Below are 18,699 nucleotides of genomic sequence, written 5' to 3'. Positions count from 1 at the left end.
TTTTAAGAGATCTTTTTAAAGACACATACATGCTCAGTGCTCAGTCATGTCAGACCCTTTAGGACCCCATGGAGTGTAGCCCACTAGGCTCTTCTGTCCATGGGAGTTTACAGGCAAGATTACTGGAGTGGGCTGCCATTCTCTGCTCCAAGGGATCTTCCCAACCCAAGGATCAAACCTGAGTCTCTCACATCTCCTGCATTTGAGGCAGATTTTTTTTTACCACTGAGCAACTGGGGAAGCCCCCAAAAGACACATACAATGGGCCTAAAAACAAAATTAAAAAAAATATTTTAAGATACAAACAGTGGGCTTTAAAACTAAATTTTAATTTCATTTGCGCATGCCAGACTTTCTCAAAGTAGCCAAGAGAATAATTGCTGACCCACTGTAAACTCTGAAAAGAAGTTTGCAAACTCTGATTAACTATGGTTCAGGGTGAATGCTATGATTAAAAAATAATATAATCCCAGGCTCTTTGAGATAAGCATCATGCCTGTATGAAAGGAGAGAGGTGTCTTCCTTTAGTCAGACCACATGGGGAGCATCTCATTCAGATGAAGTAATCAATATCTTGTATAAAGACTAACATAAAAAACTGTTGGGTGAGGGACAACCAGCAGAGTGAAAAGTCTGGAAAACCTGTCACATGAGTAATGGTTAAAGAAAGAACATTTCCAGGCTTAAATGTTATGGAAAAAATAATATTTTTCTCCATAGCTCTAGAAGGCCACACTAGGAAGAGGAGATAAAAGATAGGAGGAATTGATTTTGCTCAGTGCAAGGAAGAGCTGTTCATGAATGAAAGGTGCTACCTTGGTGAGGTAGTGGGCTCTCTGTCACTGACAGCAATCAAGGAGAATGTGTATCAGCATCTTTCAGAGGTGTCACAGGAAGGATTCTTGCTTTAAAGGGGGTTTAGATTCTCTAAATGACATCTGAGGTCACTTTTATCTCAATGATTTGCCATTAGTAAATCTTAAGCTAATCCTCCTGCAAGCTCAGACAATGGAAATTCTCAAGAAACATGCTACTAATACAAAAGTTACACATGAACATTACATTGCTCTGAGGTGTTATTTGTTATTTCTCCACATAATTTTATTAGATGGAGCATATGCAGTAAAAAAACAAACAGACACAAACAAGAGTTTCTGTATATGGTAATTGTGAAAATACTTAATTATTTTCTTTTCTAATTTGAGAATATCAATTTGGGAAGTATGTGGCTAGATAAAAAAGATTTCTATGGTTGTTTTATTTTAGAGGTTGTATTTTATTAAAAAAGACAATCTTAGGGGATAGAAAACATGTCAAATTTAGAAAATGCATATTTTAATTTTCCCTGTCCTGTGAGTCATCCACAAACAAAGAATATTTATATAGTATGAAAGAATCTAGAAAAATTATTGTCAAGTAAAGTACCATCTTTTCTAGGGAAATCTGGATACTGAATTTTAATGATAAAATGATAGAAAATGATTGCTATGAAAGTCAGTGTTACTGGTTATTTTACTCTAAAATATATTTATATAGTAAACAAAATAATTGTAAACAAGACACTAACTGAACACAAGTGCATTGGCTAAGAGAGGAAAAGTCTTATTCGCTAACACTCATTCTACACCCATTGTTTGGCTGGCTAGGATTCACTGTTACACTGTGCTGGTTAATTCTTACCCATTGTCTTCCTCCTTACTGCCACACCATTATTAGCAAGACTTAGTGCTTCTAAAGAAAAGATAAAAAGATCGCTAATGCTAATTCTGTTCTATTTCCGTGTGTCCTTGGAATCTAATAATACATTAACCCTATAACATCAGCCTGAAGGAACCATTGTTGTTTGAAAACAATGAATACCAAATACCAGAAAACCACTTAGAAGTGACTGCCCTTTCAGCTTTATTAATTTAGGCAAAATGACAGGTTAATTTATATGGTTCACACCTGTCAGGAGCAGAGTCTACTAATTCAGTTTACACCGACCAGGAGATCCTCCTTCAGGCTAAGGTTGAACTTCAACCTTCTGTTGAACAGAGTGGAACACAAACACATCACTCAGATTTCGAGCAAGACAGTCCCCTCAGAATTCCACCTGGATGGCACACCGCCCTTGCAAGTGTTCAAAACTGAAGCTGAAAGAAGACTATCTATCCAATAAAGACTAAGTAATATTTGGAAATCAAGCTATCTGGAAGCCAAAGGATTATTTTCCAGATAATTTCCCCAAATCTTTCATCTTTAAGGTACTCCACTTTACCGGAGTCATATTGTAACACAATTTGAAAAGCACTTTATACTATATAAAAAACTATTTCCTTCATATTATCAGAAACATAGTATTTATCGTCAATAAGTCTTGAAAATATGGAAAGGTTTTAATTCTCATTCAGGTTCTAAACAAGCAGAAAGCAAGCCAGCTTGGACTTTAAATCCACAAGGGGAAGAAGGGAGCTTTTCTGTTCAACGTTTGCAGTAAGTAAAACATTCTCTACGGTAGCTTTTACTAGTGGCTAACAGCACTGGCCTCTCAATAATGCCAATGCAAGAGTTCAAGTCAGCAGCACCTAAGCTGAGTTGAGAAAGAGACCAGGAGCCTTTATATTTTCTCCATATTTGCTCCATTACTACAACACACTTTTACTACAAGCAAAACTATTTTATATTGAAATTTCAGTCTTTGAAAAAGTACCCAAGTCATCAATGAAAATCATGTAGTATGTATTTGACAAATCACAGTAAATAGTGATAAAGGTTTAAAAACCAATACTGATGCTACACAAGCAAATATACCAAAAGATGGTTATACCAACTGTGAAGAATTCTATATTCAAGATAGTAGTTTTAATGTTTATACATAATTTTACAGGTAAATTCTAAACATCACAGTCTATTAAAGAGTCAGAATTTAGCTACTTCAAATCAATGCAAAGACTTTAGACCTAAAAGACACAACTAACCATCTAATCTATAATCTGTGTTTGCCAGCCCAACCAATTCTGGAAGCAAACACAATGTTACTTGACCTAGTATTCTAAAGTAGTCTTTATAATTTCTGAGTGAAAACTCTGTGCAATTTAAATATCATTTATGTGTAGAAGTGATATGGAATATAAGGAAACCCTGATGAGAACAACATGTTAAACATGGTATCTTTATTTCTGGTCCAGCAAGCAAATGAACAAGTTATTTAAAACATTGATTTAAACTCCCCAAGCTAGTCTTCTTTTCCTATATTTAATGTATTTTCTCTGTGTATATTTATATAATATTGTAACCTATTAATTTATTTATAAAAATGAGTTAAGGCCAATTTAATAATACAGACTGTCACAATACCAAAACAGTCCAGGCTAGCACTAGCTCCTCAAATACACTTTTCCATTCTACATATGTGTACTATCAATAATCAGAGCCAACATGCAAGATCTATATTTTCTGGCTTCTATCATCTAAATCAACTCACTCATATCATCAGGTCAAAGAGGTGAGGACTTAAAAGAAAGAAAGTGATTCATTAAAGATACTGTATTAAGCTGTATCTGAGCTTGTGGCTAGTATGGATTGATAAAATATAAGTATATTTTAACCATCTCTAAAAACTCACAAGTCAGCTGCAATAGGGGCTGCATATTGGATCTTTTGGACAGTAAAATGCAGTAACAATACTAGAATCCATTAGTAACTAGTAACCATTAGTAACCATAACCTACTGACTTTACTTCCCTCAGGTGTGTATGTTTTGTTGTGTTTTATTTTGATGATAAAGTTGCTTTTGGTAAATCTTTGGTCATTTCTTACCAGCTAAGATACATAAAGTCAATAGGCACATCTCATTTTCTCAAATTATTTGAAGGAGCGCCATTAACCTGTCACCTTCATTAATTTGCACTTTTAACAAATACAGCTTTAGAGAGACAAATAGAGCTGATTTTTTCCTTTTTTCTTTTAGAAACATAACTTAAATTTTTAACTTTATAGGAAACAGAATTTAACACCCAGATAGAATAACCTGAAGCATCTCTAAGAAGGAATATACAAAATAATCTGAAAATGAAATGAGAATGGGATTTAACTGAAATGTCATTTTCCCTCGTGTTCCTGGGAATTGCTTCTTTTGGACTGAGAGCACAAGCACACCTCTTCAGCAGTTGAAAGCCTTTCAAAGAACCAGACAGATACCCCTGTGCATCCGTTCCTCATATAAAGCAAAAACTAAGTAATAAAATGGCAACTCACCAGATTTCTAAACACACAATAAACCTAAAAGCGGGAAGAATTTTCCACATCTGTCCTACTGAAAAATATTTTAAAGGGAACACTTACAGTAAGACAGACTTTCATTCGAAAGCTTTTCTCACACAATTAATTTTTTTTTAAAAAGTCCAGCTTTCCCTCACTCCTTCTCTATAAAAAAAAGATCACAGGCAATATTTTAATTTACTGTATCTCCTAGATTTTTTTTTAAAGCAACCCTGTGCGAATTTAGAAAGATTTTCAAAAATTCTAGAAAGACTTCACCTAAATATTTCAGTATATATTTACTTAAATTTCTAAAACAGACATTTGTATACTTTTCAACTCCATGTATATAAATAGCTACTCACAGAACTATAAATTTGCACAAATTCAAAACTTATACTTCAGAACTCAAATTATAAAACTGAGAAAGATAAAATATCAAACTTATTAATATTCATACACAACTCAAGTATAAAAGTCCTGATTAAAAGTCTCATTTTTCTGATCAATGTGTTAATTCTGAAAGTTTCAAATTCATCAAAAAATTATAGAAAGCATTTCCATATTTAATACAATACCATCAATCATCAGCAGTTTTTGTGCCATTACACAAAAGAAGTCATCTTAAGTATTACAGATAAACCAAAATTCAAAAAATCCAACCAATGTAAAAGTTTATCCTTATGCATTTTCTTAGCTATACCTTTAGACTCTCATCTTAGTAATTATATTACCATGAAGCACTTTAAATGAAAATAAACATAAACTCCCAGAAAAACAAAACAATGGTAAAATGTGGACATGCCAATATAGTTAAATGTCAGCAAGGTCGAGACTTTTCATCTTGTGGGGTTTTGGATGTTGCTGTTTGGGATGTTTAGCCCCTTTTGCCACAAGGTTGATTCATGAATGAAATCCCGCTTTAATATCCTATTTTCTCTCACTTACATGTATGCTGGAGAAAGTGGAGTTGACCTGGATGTTTTAAGCACAGGAACTGGGAATTTCCAGATAGCAGGAGAGCTCGTTTTCCATTTCAATGGCATGTTGTCACCACGGTACTACAATAACAGTAAACAGCGTTTCCATAACAGACTACCAACTAGGACTTCCATTCCACACTGTACTGACACAGCAGTGGCTGCCGCGGAGAACAAGCCAACGATCCTGCCAGTGCCCTGAAACCGATGCTTCCAATCTGTAAAATAGGGCTGCAAGGCACCTCCTTTAAATCCTCCTGTCCCCTAAAGCCATATGATGATTCTACCGTTCAAACTCCACAATAGTGCCACCTCGTTAGGAAAGCGTTGACTGCAGTATATATATATATATATTTTTTTTTTTTTGAAAAGACTGCACTGTGCATACCACACAATGCAGCTTTATTTAATAAAAGCAGCTAGGGTTTGGCTTTTTTTTTTTTTTTTTTGGTATTATTTTCAGCTTGCATGACCATTGTTCCACCTTAACAGGGATACTGCAGCACGGCACTATATTCTGCACCTATTAACCTGATTTCTGACCAATAGTAGCAGGAAAAAGAAAATAGACGGGTTTCATACGAAAATGAAACAACATACCTACTCAGAATACACTTGTCATCCTCTGAACATTCTTCTTTTGAGCTGCAACAATACAAATGGGATATAAACCTCAGCATAGCCTTAGGCCACAGCTAACAGAGATCAGTGACTAAATTCGGCAGCCTGCTTTCCTCCTCTGCAAGCTCTGGCCACACAATACAAGAATGCCATTATGGGAAGAGCCCGTTTAAAAAATGCCAGTCTCTCAGTTTTCCAGTTTGAAGAAGGAAAAAATGTAAGAACAAATATCAACTGCTGCAAAACTCTGCACGCTCTTCCAGTAGCTTCTCATGCAAGTTGCTCTCTTTTCCCTATTCTGAATTCCAAGCCGGGATGAACAAAAATCTCATACATTTACAACATGCTGTGTGCTAACACGAATACCACTCTGTCTTCTGCAGCAGAGAAGTACAGAATAGCATGCTCTTAATAGCAGTCCTCGGAGGGACGCTATCAACAATCTAATTCAGTGCTGCCCTCCCCTTCTTCTCTCCCCCTTTCCCTCCCCTTCACCCCCCTTCACGACTCCCCCGCCCCCAAACAGCTCACAAATTGCCTAGAGGAGAGACACCAAGCAGGTGTCCAGCAGGGACTATTCCAAAGCTCAGCGGTGGGGTCCGGTAACCTCGAGGGGTTAGTGATTGACAAGGAGGTTAAAAAATTAAAGCTGCTGTCAAAGGCAGCTTGACGTATTTCAGGAAAGTAACAGCAGAGGCTTCATCTATATTGTTTTAAAATACTGCCAGAAAATAGCATTCTAAATGCCCAGAGAGCGACTGGGTGTTTTAAGTTTCTGTTTAAAGCACCAAACTCACACATTCTCTACAGAGTTCAAAGAAGTGAAAATAGGATAAAGAGGTATTATGCTGAACTCTTTATTTTCAGAATGAAGATTTTTACTTCTGATGTAGGCAAGTCACCATCACTAAATATCTACTCTCAGAGCACCCTCCCATTTCTACCTAAAAACCAAATTATCCGTCTTCATCAATGCAACCTTAATAAAGGCAGACTGCCATTGACATGAAAGCCACCTTTTTAAAAAACTCACTGCAGTGACAAGAAGCTCATATTTACTTTCAAGTTAACATTCAAACAATAAGCTTGTACTTCCAATTTAAGTAGCTGGCTTTTATACAGTCTTTCCAAATTATTCCTAGTTTTGGAAAGATTGGGATTCAGTCCCCTAAGACTCTTTCTCATTTGTATTCAAAAAGCACAGATTTATACAAGAAAGACACTACTTTCAAAAATTTCAAAAAATGTAATTTAATATACCAGAAATAGAGCATGAAATCACCTAAGGTAATCACAAGTACCTTTAAGATACACATTAATATTCAAAAGTGTATTTTTCGATGAAATCCAACATATATGCATATGCAGTATATACATTCACAGATACACAGCTATGGCGAGAAAGCTTATTTTGAAGAATTGACCAGTACTGCATACACTTTATTAAATACGAAATAGGTTTCAGCTATCACTAGCTCGCAAATAATTTTTATTCAATCTACCAAACACAAACATTGAGCAAAAACTCAGTCAAGCAACTTAAAGGGTTAAATGATATTTCCAGTTCTCTAGTACCCCCACACAAAACTGTCTCACAGAAATCTTCAAGAAAATCAGAGAAAGGAGTATTTATCAATATCTTAGTGACCAAAATATAGTTTTTTAAAAGTGTCACTATTACCAAAAACTAAAGTCAATATATTGTATTAGGATTTGTGTAATAATTCTTAACAGTTAAGAAGCAAAAAGATTCTAGGTACAACTGGCAGTGGTAATTTGTTGGAAACACCCAGAAGAAAATCACACAACACATGTGCGCACATGCACACGCGCGTGCGCGCGCGCGCACACACACGCACACACATACACGTACTAATCAAGCAAGTTTGGAATGTCTCATTCCAAAATCCTGGAGCATTTTCAAACATTAAAAAATATAAAACATAAAACAATTACAAAATAGCTGTATGGAGGCGATTTAGATTTTAGAGAGGAAATACAATCACTTTCTAGCTTATGAAAATATTACAAAGTTGTAATTGCAAATGTAACTTCTCCTTCTGAGAACACAGACCCCCAAATGTCTGTAAAACCAAGATAGGTTTTGAGTCTTTATCTGTAAAGACTACTTAAATATTTATAAGGGGAAAACAGGGTGAATATAGAGTTTTCGAAATTTCCAAGAGGGTAACCTCCCCACACAGGTGAAGATCACTTTATTGCAAAGGTTCTCAAGTTATTATTGTACTATGAACAATCAGCTGATTAAAAAACCAACATATTGGTCTAATCTCATTCAGCTCCAAAGAAATCAACCAATACCACCAAATCATCTATGTCAATTTTCAGTCTAGATTTCTCTTATACTTAATGTTTAAAACCTGTTTTTATAGCACTCCAACACTTGTAATATTTGTTCAAAGTGAAAAGTAAGTAAGACTGCTTTCCTCCACCTACCCTCAGCATTCTTAAAGATCCCAAACCCTAAAAGCATTGTATCTGATTATGAGAATTTATTTATACTCAGTTTTTTTTGCTTTAATAAATCGCTAGAAGTAATTTATAATTATCTCTCATGAACAAACAACTAATAAGCCAAAGACTTAAAAATAATTCCTTTAAGTAGAAATATAGTCCCTGAAATATACTTAACCCTATTAAAATGCTTAACAACACCATTTCTCATATGTCATTTAGAAATAAACTTTAGCCAGGTAAAATCACCTCAACTACAAATTAGCAGAGTCCAAATTAATCAGATTTTACTACCCTGACAACGAGTCTAGTAGCAGCTATGGAGTGTAATTACCATTACATTCTGGAACTAAAAATGCTTTTTCCTACAGAATGAAAGAAAGAAAATGATTAAACATATATTTGAAATATAATTTTATGCAGTAGTAGTACCACTACTTTAATATTTAGACTGGGAAATGTCAAAAGCCCTCGTTCACATCACAGGAAACACTGCTTTCATTTATAGAACACTTGGTTTCTATTATGGACAACTGCATAAACGGAATAGAAAGACAGCATGCACAAAGGCTCTTCAAAGCATTGTATGAACATTAATCATTTAAAAATACCTGTGAAATGCACATTTCAGAGATGTAATAAACAAAGGACAATGCTGGGACTTGGCCAAGGCCACAAAACGAGTCATTCTTGGCCAAATCTCACAACACGGAATTCCCTGGTTCCCAAAGTAGAAAGAGATTTGTAGAACTTTTACAAATCATCTTGCTCAGGACACTCATTGTATAGATGAAAAAACTGAAACTCAGAGAAGTTAACTTGTCACACTATTGGCTAATGGCAGAACTGGAACCAGAAACCAAATCCCAACTCCTAGTCTAGGACTCCTGCTCTAGAATCCCTACTGTCTTTACTTCTCAATGAGACTATTCCAGAAGATGTTTGCTTCCATATGAAGTGAATCACATTCTACAAATGTCTCAATGTATTCAAAAGAAATAAGAACTACAAAATAATCATTCATTCCTCCAATTACATGTATACTCAAATGACAGACATGGGAAAGAAACACCAAAAATACAAAAGTGTGCAGAAAGACCACTTTCAAAATCTTAATTCCAGACATGATTTAAGAATGATGAGAGAGGCATTTCCCTGGTGGTCCAGTGAAGACTCTGCACTTTCAAAGCAGGGGGATGCAGGTTTGATTTCTGGTCAGGGAACTAAGATCCCACATGCCATGTGGTCCAAAAAAAAAAAAAAAAAGAATGATCAGGGAGAAAAAGGTAAGTAAAAATTAAGCCAGTCATAGTGTGAGAGAAAAGTGAAATATACAGCCAAGAGTCTAATTTTTTCTCACTGTAAATGCTTCTAAATAACTTTATATGAAAGTTTAATTTGCTTATTGACTGCAACAGTTTGTCTCCAGTACCACCACTTTGTGAAATGAATTGACTAATATGTCACGTATCTGACCTCTTTCTCCATATTCTCCCAATATTCCCTAAGAATTAACCTACCTTTTTCTTGCAAGTTTTGGTTAATCCTGTGGTAGTTACAATGAAAGAATAATAGCACTAACCATCGTTTGTGTGAGCAGGCACTGTGTAATCTTGACAATGTCCCTTCAGACTAATCTGGGAGATCCATGTTATCCCTGTTGCACAGACAAGACTGTAGAAAACGCCCAATTGTGTGCTCTGCTTATGTTCTACCAATCAGTAAAGGTACTTGGATGGCAACCAAGTAGGACTGTTAAACCCTTTAAATACACAAAAAGTTTTGTGTTGTTCTGGACAACAACAAAATTCTTGATACATTCAGGGCTTCTCATTACAGGAAATAGAGCTGTTCACATGAATGGCTATACATACTTATGTGTATGTTTCCTCTTTATTTGTTTCAGGAAATTGAATATCAAATATGTTAAACATTTCTTATGAGATACTCACATATGTAACCTTGCTAAGATCAATATGGAAAACCCCAGACATTTCTCAAAGATACTTTTGAAAATCATTGTTTCATCTTTTATAAGCACCTTCTCACAAATCAATTTCCTTAATAGAACTGTGTGGACCTTAATTCCCACAAAGAATTTACATGGATTAATGTAAGTATGACTGTGCCTTGGATTACTATAATACCTCTCTCCTTCACAATACGAACAAGTAGAAAAACAAACACACTTGGCGTGCAGGTACACACTCACACACAGGTGTGAATATACGCACAGAGAATTTCTCAGGCCATGATGGCATAAATAATGTGAAGATTGTACTCTTACAATCTTGAACATTTTCAAAGTAAAACAAGGGTACTAAATGCTTGTTTGTTCCTTTCTTTGTTTCGGGTGAGTCAGCAATAAGACGATATGGTAAGCTGATAAGACAGGAAACAATAGATAAGGAAACAAAGGAGAAAAAAGTAGAGCAAGGAAGGTAGTGAACTCGCTGGAAGGAGAATGGAAAGCCAGAATGGTAGTGGTTCCTCATGTTTATGCAGCACCTTTTATAACTGGGGAGTCAGATGAAAGGGGTTATGAGGCTAACATGGGAGCTGGAGTAGAAGGGACTGAGCAGACAAGAAAGATCCAGTTGTTGGGGACCCATTAACCCACAGATTCTGACTACCCTTAATCTCACTATAGCTGAGAAAAGGATTAACACTGAAAGGGAAATTCGTAAGTTCTTGCCCTTCTTTTTTCCTTTTGTTTTCTGCAGTATCTCTATTTTTATGGCTTTTTGGGGGGGGCTACCCCTGAATTCTTCATTCATATGATTCCCAAATCCATATGCTTAAGTAAGTCTTTATCTATCTTTGACATGCATGTGTGTATGTTAGTCACTCTGTCCGGTCTGACTCTTTGAGACCCCACGGAATGTAGCCCGCCAGATTTCTCTGTCCATGGAATTCTCCAGGCAAGAATACTGGAGTGGATTGACACGCATACACCAAAGTAATTCTTAAGTATTCCCATCTATGTAAAAAATGCCTTAAAACCCAAATCAAAGTGTTTTGGGGTATTATGAAGGGTAATGGTGGAAATCAACGATTTTTACATACATACTATTTATATACCTGATTTTGCATTACCATTTTTAAATTGTTTGAAAAATGTCATTTAGAAAGATGGTTTATAATCATCAAATAGGGATAATCTATCCAGTGCTCCAATAAGAGGCCACGCTGTTACCATACCCTATACTCCAGCCTTGCCACTTTGCCTGCCTGCGATGCCCTCCCCAAATTCCTGCTCCTCCTTCAAGAAGGAATCCCAATTGGTCACTATTCCTGGCACGTGGGAAAGCACTCAATAAGTGTTTGTTGACTAAATTGAAAGAGCAGTTTTCATAAGCAGATGAGTGATTAAATAAGAATTGTGTACCAAAGCCAGGATATATCCTGAAAGGTTTTTAAAATGGTGTTATTGATTCTACTATTACTAAAAGCAGAGTTCAAGTAACAGGAATATTCATCTGTTAATTTGATAATTTTAGGCTATGAAGTCCTTAAAATGAAAAAAATTAAATATACACATTAACTTGTTTAAAATAAGCATGCATTGAAGAAAATCACCCAGAACACATACTTTCTTAGATAAAATAAAGGTGTCACTTATAGTGATGATAGACTGCTCTAAGGAAAAATCTCTGCTCCCACCTCAAGTCTCAAGTAATAATTAAGTGTTTAGTTGTCTCTTAACAACTTCCTAAGTATCTACTTAAATTACATTTGGTAAATAAAATAGCCAAACTATAGTTAGAATTTCTGATGTGTTTGTACATTAAGCATACAAACTTATCAAAATAAAAAGCCATTTAAAATGTAGTGTTACTGAAAGAAAAGTTAAGAATATGGTTTTACTGACTGAAAATTCTATGCACAGAAAGCTTTTCAAATAGTTTCACTCCTTTGTGATATCGACAATAGAAGCAAAACTACAAGGTTTCCATGAAAACAATATAATAAGCAATATTAAAATCTTAAAGTTTATAAATCCTAAACTATGTTGATAAGAGTAAATAATTTCTAATAATGTTTACTTACAATGGTTGAAAAACTTTTTAAAATAAGCACATTACATACCCAGTCTCAAAAGGCATGCCAGTTAAAGAAAGTCAATATTTGCTATGTTATGCATGCTTTCAGTAAAACCTATATTTTTACAAAAATCTAAGTTGCTGAAAGACCATTAGAATAAAACAGTAAAACATTTTCTTCAATATCCCAATTAGAATTAATGAAATAATATTTTTATCTTGAAAAAATTATATTTCTATATTTTTATCCAAAAAGTTATAATATTCACATGTGCAGAGATCTAGATGATTACTTACTTGTTCCATCTCTTCTTCTGAGTATTTGTAAATCTTAGTTACAAATACTTGAGTAATCACAATAATATTTTGCTAGCCAGAAGCAAACACTTTCATGAAAAGCTAATCCTGATGACTCATTAAGATTATACAACACTACTTAAATTTTCCATGATAAAGGGCCCTTTAAATGCAAATGACTTAATTTTGTTTTTACCACTTCCCAGGCCTAATCATTAAAACTTTCAATTTCCTATACATATATCTATATAAACTATTATTATTTAAAAATAAAAGGTATTAGCTATATAATGAATGAGAATATCTTAAACTCCAAAAAAGGCTCAACTTTCAACTTGAACCTTGTGACCCACTGCCATAACATGGGGCCCAACAGTTTTCTTAAAGGTATAATGTAGAGTTATGGTCGGAGAAGGCAATGGCACCCCACTCCAGTACCCTTGCCTGGAAAATCCCATGGACGGAGGAGCCTGGTAGGCTGCAGACCATGGGGTCGTTAAGAGTCGGACACGACTGAGCGACTTCACTTTCACTTTTCACTTTCATGCATTGGAGAAGGAAATGGCAACCCACTCCAGCGTTCTTGCCTGGAGAATCCCAGGGACAGGGGAGCCTGGTGGGCTTCCGTCTATGGGGTCGCACAGAGTCGGACACGACTGAAGCGACTTAGCAGCAGTAGCAGCAGCAGAGTTATGGTATCTGCCTAGTATGGTGGTATCAAAGAGACTTAACAATAAGTTCAATATCTCTATTTTCATGACAATTTTGAGATCCTTCTCATTTTCTAACTTAGAATTCTTCTCATAGATAATCTTGAATTCTAAAGATAGTTTGGCCATGTCACGTGGCGTGTGGGATCTCAGTTTCCTGTTCAGGGACTGAATCGGGGCCCAGCGGTGAAAGCACAGAGTCCTAACCACTAGTCATCAGGAAACTCCCTATAGATATTTTCCTTAAAAAAAAAAAAAAAAGGAAGGGAGGGGAGGCATAGAAACATTTATACTGCAAGATTTCAAATACATGGTAGTAAGTGTAAATTACAGAAGCTAGTCTGCAACTAAAATTTGCTATGCCTCAAGAACATATTTAGCAATTCAATGAAAATCCTATGATAGAATACATCATTAACTCATGTTATATAAAGTGTTCATGTGTTACGAACTAATGACAGCATTATTTTAGAATTATGTCTAGCTTCATTACTTGGATACAATGGTTGTCCACTGGGGGAAAATTTTTTTCTTTCATCTCACATTCTATGACTAACTAAAGTAAATGCAATTCTGCTATGAGGAAATGAAAAAGAATTCCTCTTCTAGGCTGACCCTAGGTTTTGACTAGAGGCGATTTAAACTGGGGGTTCGTGACTGCCTTTCTAAGTCTGTCTACTTCATCTAGTAGTTGAGAACAACTTCATGTCTTCAAAATCAAATATATGTTTTAAATAATCAGTTACTTTTCATGGAATTCTGAAGCTACATAACACTTGAATAAACGACATCTTCCCTTTAGCTAGCATATATTTATTCATTCTTTCCTTATTCAGCTTGATCTAAGTCGGAGACACTGTGGAGCATTTTTATGAATCTTTCACTACAGGATCTGGTCATTTTGTTTAAATTCGTATGATACTGTCTAGCCAGTAAACAAAAATATTTATGTTTAGAGATTTCCAGAATCGCCAGTTTTCTGAGATTCAGACTTTTAAAGCACAGAACATAACTGTATTCCAAAAAGGGTGAAGAGGCAGCAAGATCGGGCTTAAACTGATCCTCTAAACAGGGAACAAGAATTAAACCAATCAATTAATTAGGATCACGTTTTTGCATTTTTCAACTAAAATGCATTTGTTTGGACGGAGGCCCCTATAGTATATTAGCCATTCTTGCCAGTGTCAGATAGACCCTTTGAACTTCACAAACACGAAAATCAATCAACTCACTATGCCAAGCCCAAAATCTGTACAGAAGAGGTACACGCTGAATTCACTCAATCATCAGTGAGTACTGAAAAGTTATGACTTTGCTAGGTGTTACAAGTATGCAAAAGAACACACGTTCCCCAGCCATAAACCCCACAAAATCTAATCGCACTGACTGCATATTCACATATGAAACATGAGTTAGCATAAATATATTGCATCCATTAAGCCTTAACTATCCAGAATCCTAGACAGCCTAGTGTTGTAGCCAGTTTTTAATAATTAACTTTACAACAACTGGGATAGGTTAACTCTTAAAAATATCAAAAGTCACTAATTTTTCACCTTTTGAGGGCAATGTTTCTGCCTTACCTTCTATTGTTCTGCTTTACCGTCTTTGAGTCTAAAATGAACTATTTAAAACGCCTCAGTCAACACGACGCACAATAACTACTGTTACATGCTTCTAATAACGATACAGCAAGGTGTGCAAGAAACCGCTGCCATTCTTCAGCCCTGCCTGACTCCCACCTCCATAGGCCTTGACACAGAATTTGGATGCTTCCAAGAAAAGGGGCTCTTTTCTTTACCTTCAAATACACATACCAAGAGAAAAGCCCTATACCTTTGCAGACTGAATATTGAAAATGTACAAGCCTAGGGACTTTCCTGGTGGTCCAGTGGTTAAGACTTCGCCTCCCAATGCAAGGTGTGCAGGTTCGATCCCTGGTTGGGGAACTAAGATCCCACATGCCTTATGGCCAAAACAATCAAGACATGGAAGCAATATTGTAACAAATTCAATAAAGACTTAAAAAAAAAAAGAAAATGTACAAGTCTAGAAGTGAGAAGCAGTATTCTTGCATTTTAAACAAGTACTCTAGCTGATCTTCAGAGTCTAGAGGGCTAACCATTACACCACAGAACCCCACTCCAGCTGATTTTCAGGCCTCGTCTATTAAACTTGGAAAAATCCTGCTTTTAAGGTCAAGGTAGCCCACCCCCAGGCAAGATGATCCCAGAGTGAGATTCTCTTTTTTGCCTCAGTGCCGGGCCATCCTCAGCATATCAGCCTTGGTTGCTCACCACTAACTTGTCCATCCCTACTGTCCATGGCCATTATCTTGCCCTCCCACACTCCAGATACTTCCAGGTCTGGGAGAGTCTGAAAAGCAAGGTCTCCAGCTGGCTGACAGATATGGAGGCAGACAAACAGACACATGCAAAGTGGGAAACTGTACAGCAATTAGGAAACAGGCGTGGTATAATTGATACTGATTGCGCAATACAGAGTAGGAGTTAAGAGCTTGTGTTAAACTTTTTCAATGAGGAAGGGTGCAGAAGAGGACAGAGCTGGGCACCTGTGATCTGGTTGTTGCCACAAACTTGGAACCTCTCGTGTTATCTTCCTCATCTGTAAAATAGGGAAGATGCCAATTTTCCTTGCCAGACTCACAGCACTGTTAGGAAAACCAACTGTACTTGTGTTTATGAAAGCACACTGGACAATATAAAGCACAATACAATGATGAGTGGTATTTCTTTAACAAAATAATTTATTTTTTGTCTTAATAAACACAGTACCCTAGATGTTACTGAAAGTTTCCTGGATGACTGAATGGCTTCTAGTACCTCAGGGTCTTTTTTTATGAAGATAAATTCTCATCGACAAAAAACATAGAAGAAAATGCAGACCCTTACACATACCCTGAAGTTGACTTTTTGAATATATCCTTGAAATCGGCTTGTTTTAAAGATAATTGCCTCCGTCTCCTAAAAGTGGAGTGCAAAAAAAAAATTTTTGGTTAATTGTGGCTTTATTGCATGTATTTTAAATTTTTCAAAGCATACTCTGCAAATATTTTAGCTGTAAATTAATAAATCATATATAAATTCTGAACAATTTTAAAATATGTAAATTATCTTCAAAAAAAAAAAAAAAACCCTTAACTAGGAAACCATAGGATTCTATTTGTTTTTAGAAGCTCTCTTAATGTTTCAGAAAGTCTGGAATAGAGACTGACATTAAATACAACATTTATTGGCAGCTGATCTAAGAGACTAAACTAGACAAATTTGGACACAAGGAAACACTTTTCCAGTAAATATATACTCAGCCTTGGAATGCTTTGTCATTTTCTAGCTTTTTAAGCCTAAAGTTCAATTCTTTGCTGATATACTGTTTTGCCATTAAAACCCAAAAGCAAATGACAAACATTACAAGCTTTCAGAGAACAGATGGCTAATGTTCTTCTAGGTTCATTTACTACATTTTCTTATTTTCATACTGCTTGTAATTAATAAAATCATATAAATAGATGTATTGCCTCCTAACTGGGCGATTCTGTTTTGTGAAGTTCTGTCGTATACCTAACTCCTTTGGGTTAATACAAAGGCAACGATGAACAGACATACTTCTGGTACTGCCTCAGGAATGCAGTTTTAAAAATAGAGACTACTACAGAAGCACTGCAGTATATGCTGTCAACAGTCAATTCGCTTAAAAAATTAAAGTACGCTGGCAGGTGTTTAAGGAGCTCTAACACAAAATTCCATTTATTTACCTTTATCTCATTTATATTGCTATTACCTTATAGAAAGTAAACATACTAAGCATCACCTTTGTTTTAACTTTTTATTCAAAATGAACAGATTTGGTATTTTTCTGGGTCATCTCACAAGCACTATTGCATTATTAAAGTCACAACTAAACCAAAGTCATAGTCTCATAGTATCTTTAAAAAGAGCTTGGCAGAAATCTTATCCAGAATGTTATTCTACATCTAATCACTTGTTATGCAAAAGATAGGTAGAAAGTATTTTATTTTTTTAAATGATAAATTCAAAACAGTATTTCCTAATGGCAATACTATTTCAAAGTCTACTTTTACTATACACATAAAAATTATTTTGGATCATAAAAAGCTACAATGGGTTAAATTCATATTTGTCATATTTCAGCAACAAACCTCACTAAGCAAATAACAATTATATAATTTTTTGCTTAAAAAAGACATTAAAGGATCTTTAAATACAGCTTATTTTATATTCCTATTAATATTATTCCTTTCCTTTGTGTATTTAAGAAGAATCTGGTGTGCCACCTTCTGGTAACTGAGTGAAATTATGTATCTTCACATAAGTCACTATTCTTTATTTTAACTTTTAAAAAATATAGATATTTCTTAACCTGTATTACATGTAAGCTATACAAATAAATCTATACCACAGTCTGCAATAAAGTAAAATTTCCCTAGTGATTTTTTCCCCAAAATCAAGGTTTATACATGCTTCCTATGATTTTTCCATGGTTACCAATATGTCTCCTGAATTCTACAATACATATAAAATTGATTTCTGTACACCGTTTCCCAGCCACATATGAAAACAACAGGCTTGCTATTTTAATGAATAAGGAACAGCAGTAAATAAAGAAAAAAAGGTCTCTTACCAATAAGCCCATTTTTCTCTTAAGGTTTGAACTCTCATCATTTGTCATGTTCTTGTGGATCCCTCTCTCATCAAATTCTCTGGAGTTTTAAAGTTGAGAGCTGTGATGCACAGCTAGGCTCGGCTACATCGGAGCGCACCCCAGTGCATCTGCCTGGTATAACACTTCACAGTTGTAGCTCCCAAAAGCAGAAACAAGCTTTCTATATTCAAAACCTATGCACCACACACCTTCCCTTGATAGGAAACTGTAGTCAGGGTGGTTGAACTGTTTCTATTTCTTATCTTAACTCCTGATCAGATATGAAGATCAGAACCACATGAATCTTGAGCTTAGTTATAGAAAACTGAACAGGAACGGTGTGTTCTTCTTCAGAGCAGAGGTGGGCTGAGGCAAATACTAACACCAGGAGATCTGATTGAGGGGAAAAAAAATGTTTATCTCATTTTTCCAAGGGTTACTGTCCTGATATTTGTTGTATTACCTCAAATATTTATTATCTTTAACTCTTCCCTCTCCCAGTCCCTAGTAGCCACTCATTAACTCCTATATTTATTTTTTATAAATTTTCTAGGAATCTACCCCCCACTGTTTTTTTTTTTTAACAAATGAGCTATTTCAAAAAATGCATATAACTGGTCTCTCTGCGATTCCCATATTTAATCTAGC

At 35.5% G+C, this 18,699-nt stretch overlaps 1 protein-coding gene across 8 annotated transcripts in view; it reads right to left on the bottom strand.

The window, feature by feature from the left end:
* Positions 1-18,699, bottom strand: part of KLHL13 (kelch like family member 13) — a 196,546-nt gene that overhangs the window by 56,243 nt on the left and 121,604 nt on the right. For 2 of the 8 annotated variants that reach the window (XM_086388275.1, XM_086388274.1), the window contains exon 3: positions 16,287-16,352. The exons of 3 other annotated variants lie outside the window; for them this stretch is intronic. In XM_086388275.1, coding sequence (XP_086244401.1) covers positions 16,287-16,352 — 66 coding nt within the window. Of the gene's footprint in view, positions 1-5,190; positions 5,787-5,822; positions 6,289-16,286; positions 16,353-18,030; positions 18,445-18,699 lie in introns of those variants that run through there. 3 more of the 8 variants (XM_086388277.1, XM_086388279.1, XM_086388278.1) reach the window with 3 other exon arrangements.

The sequence above is a fragment of the Bos grunniens genome, chromosome X (assembly GCF_055505025.1).
Source record: "Bos grunniens cultivar Pamir isolate PY7600 chromosome X, Bosgru_T2T1.0, whole genome shotgun sequence".
Taxonomy (NCBI): Eukaryota; Metazoa; Chordata; class Mammalia; order Artiodactyla; family Bovidae; genus Bos; species Bos grunniens.
Note: the sequence above shows the minus strand (reverse complement) of the source record. Positions and strands in the feature narration are given on the sequence as shown.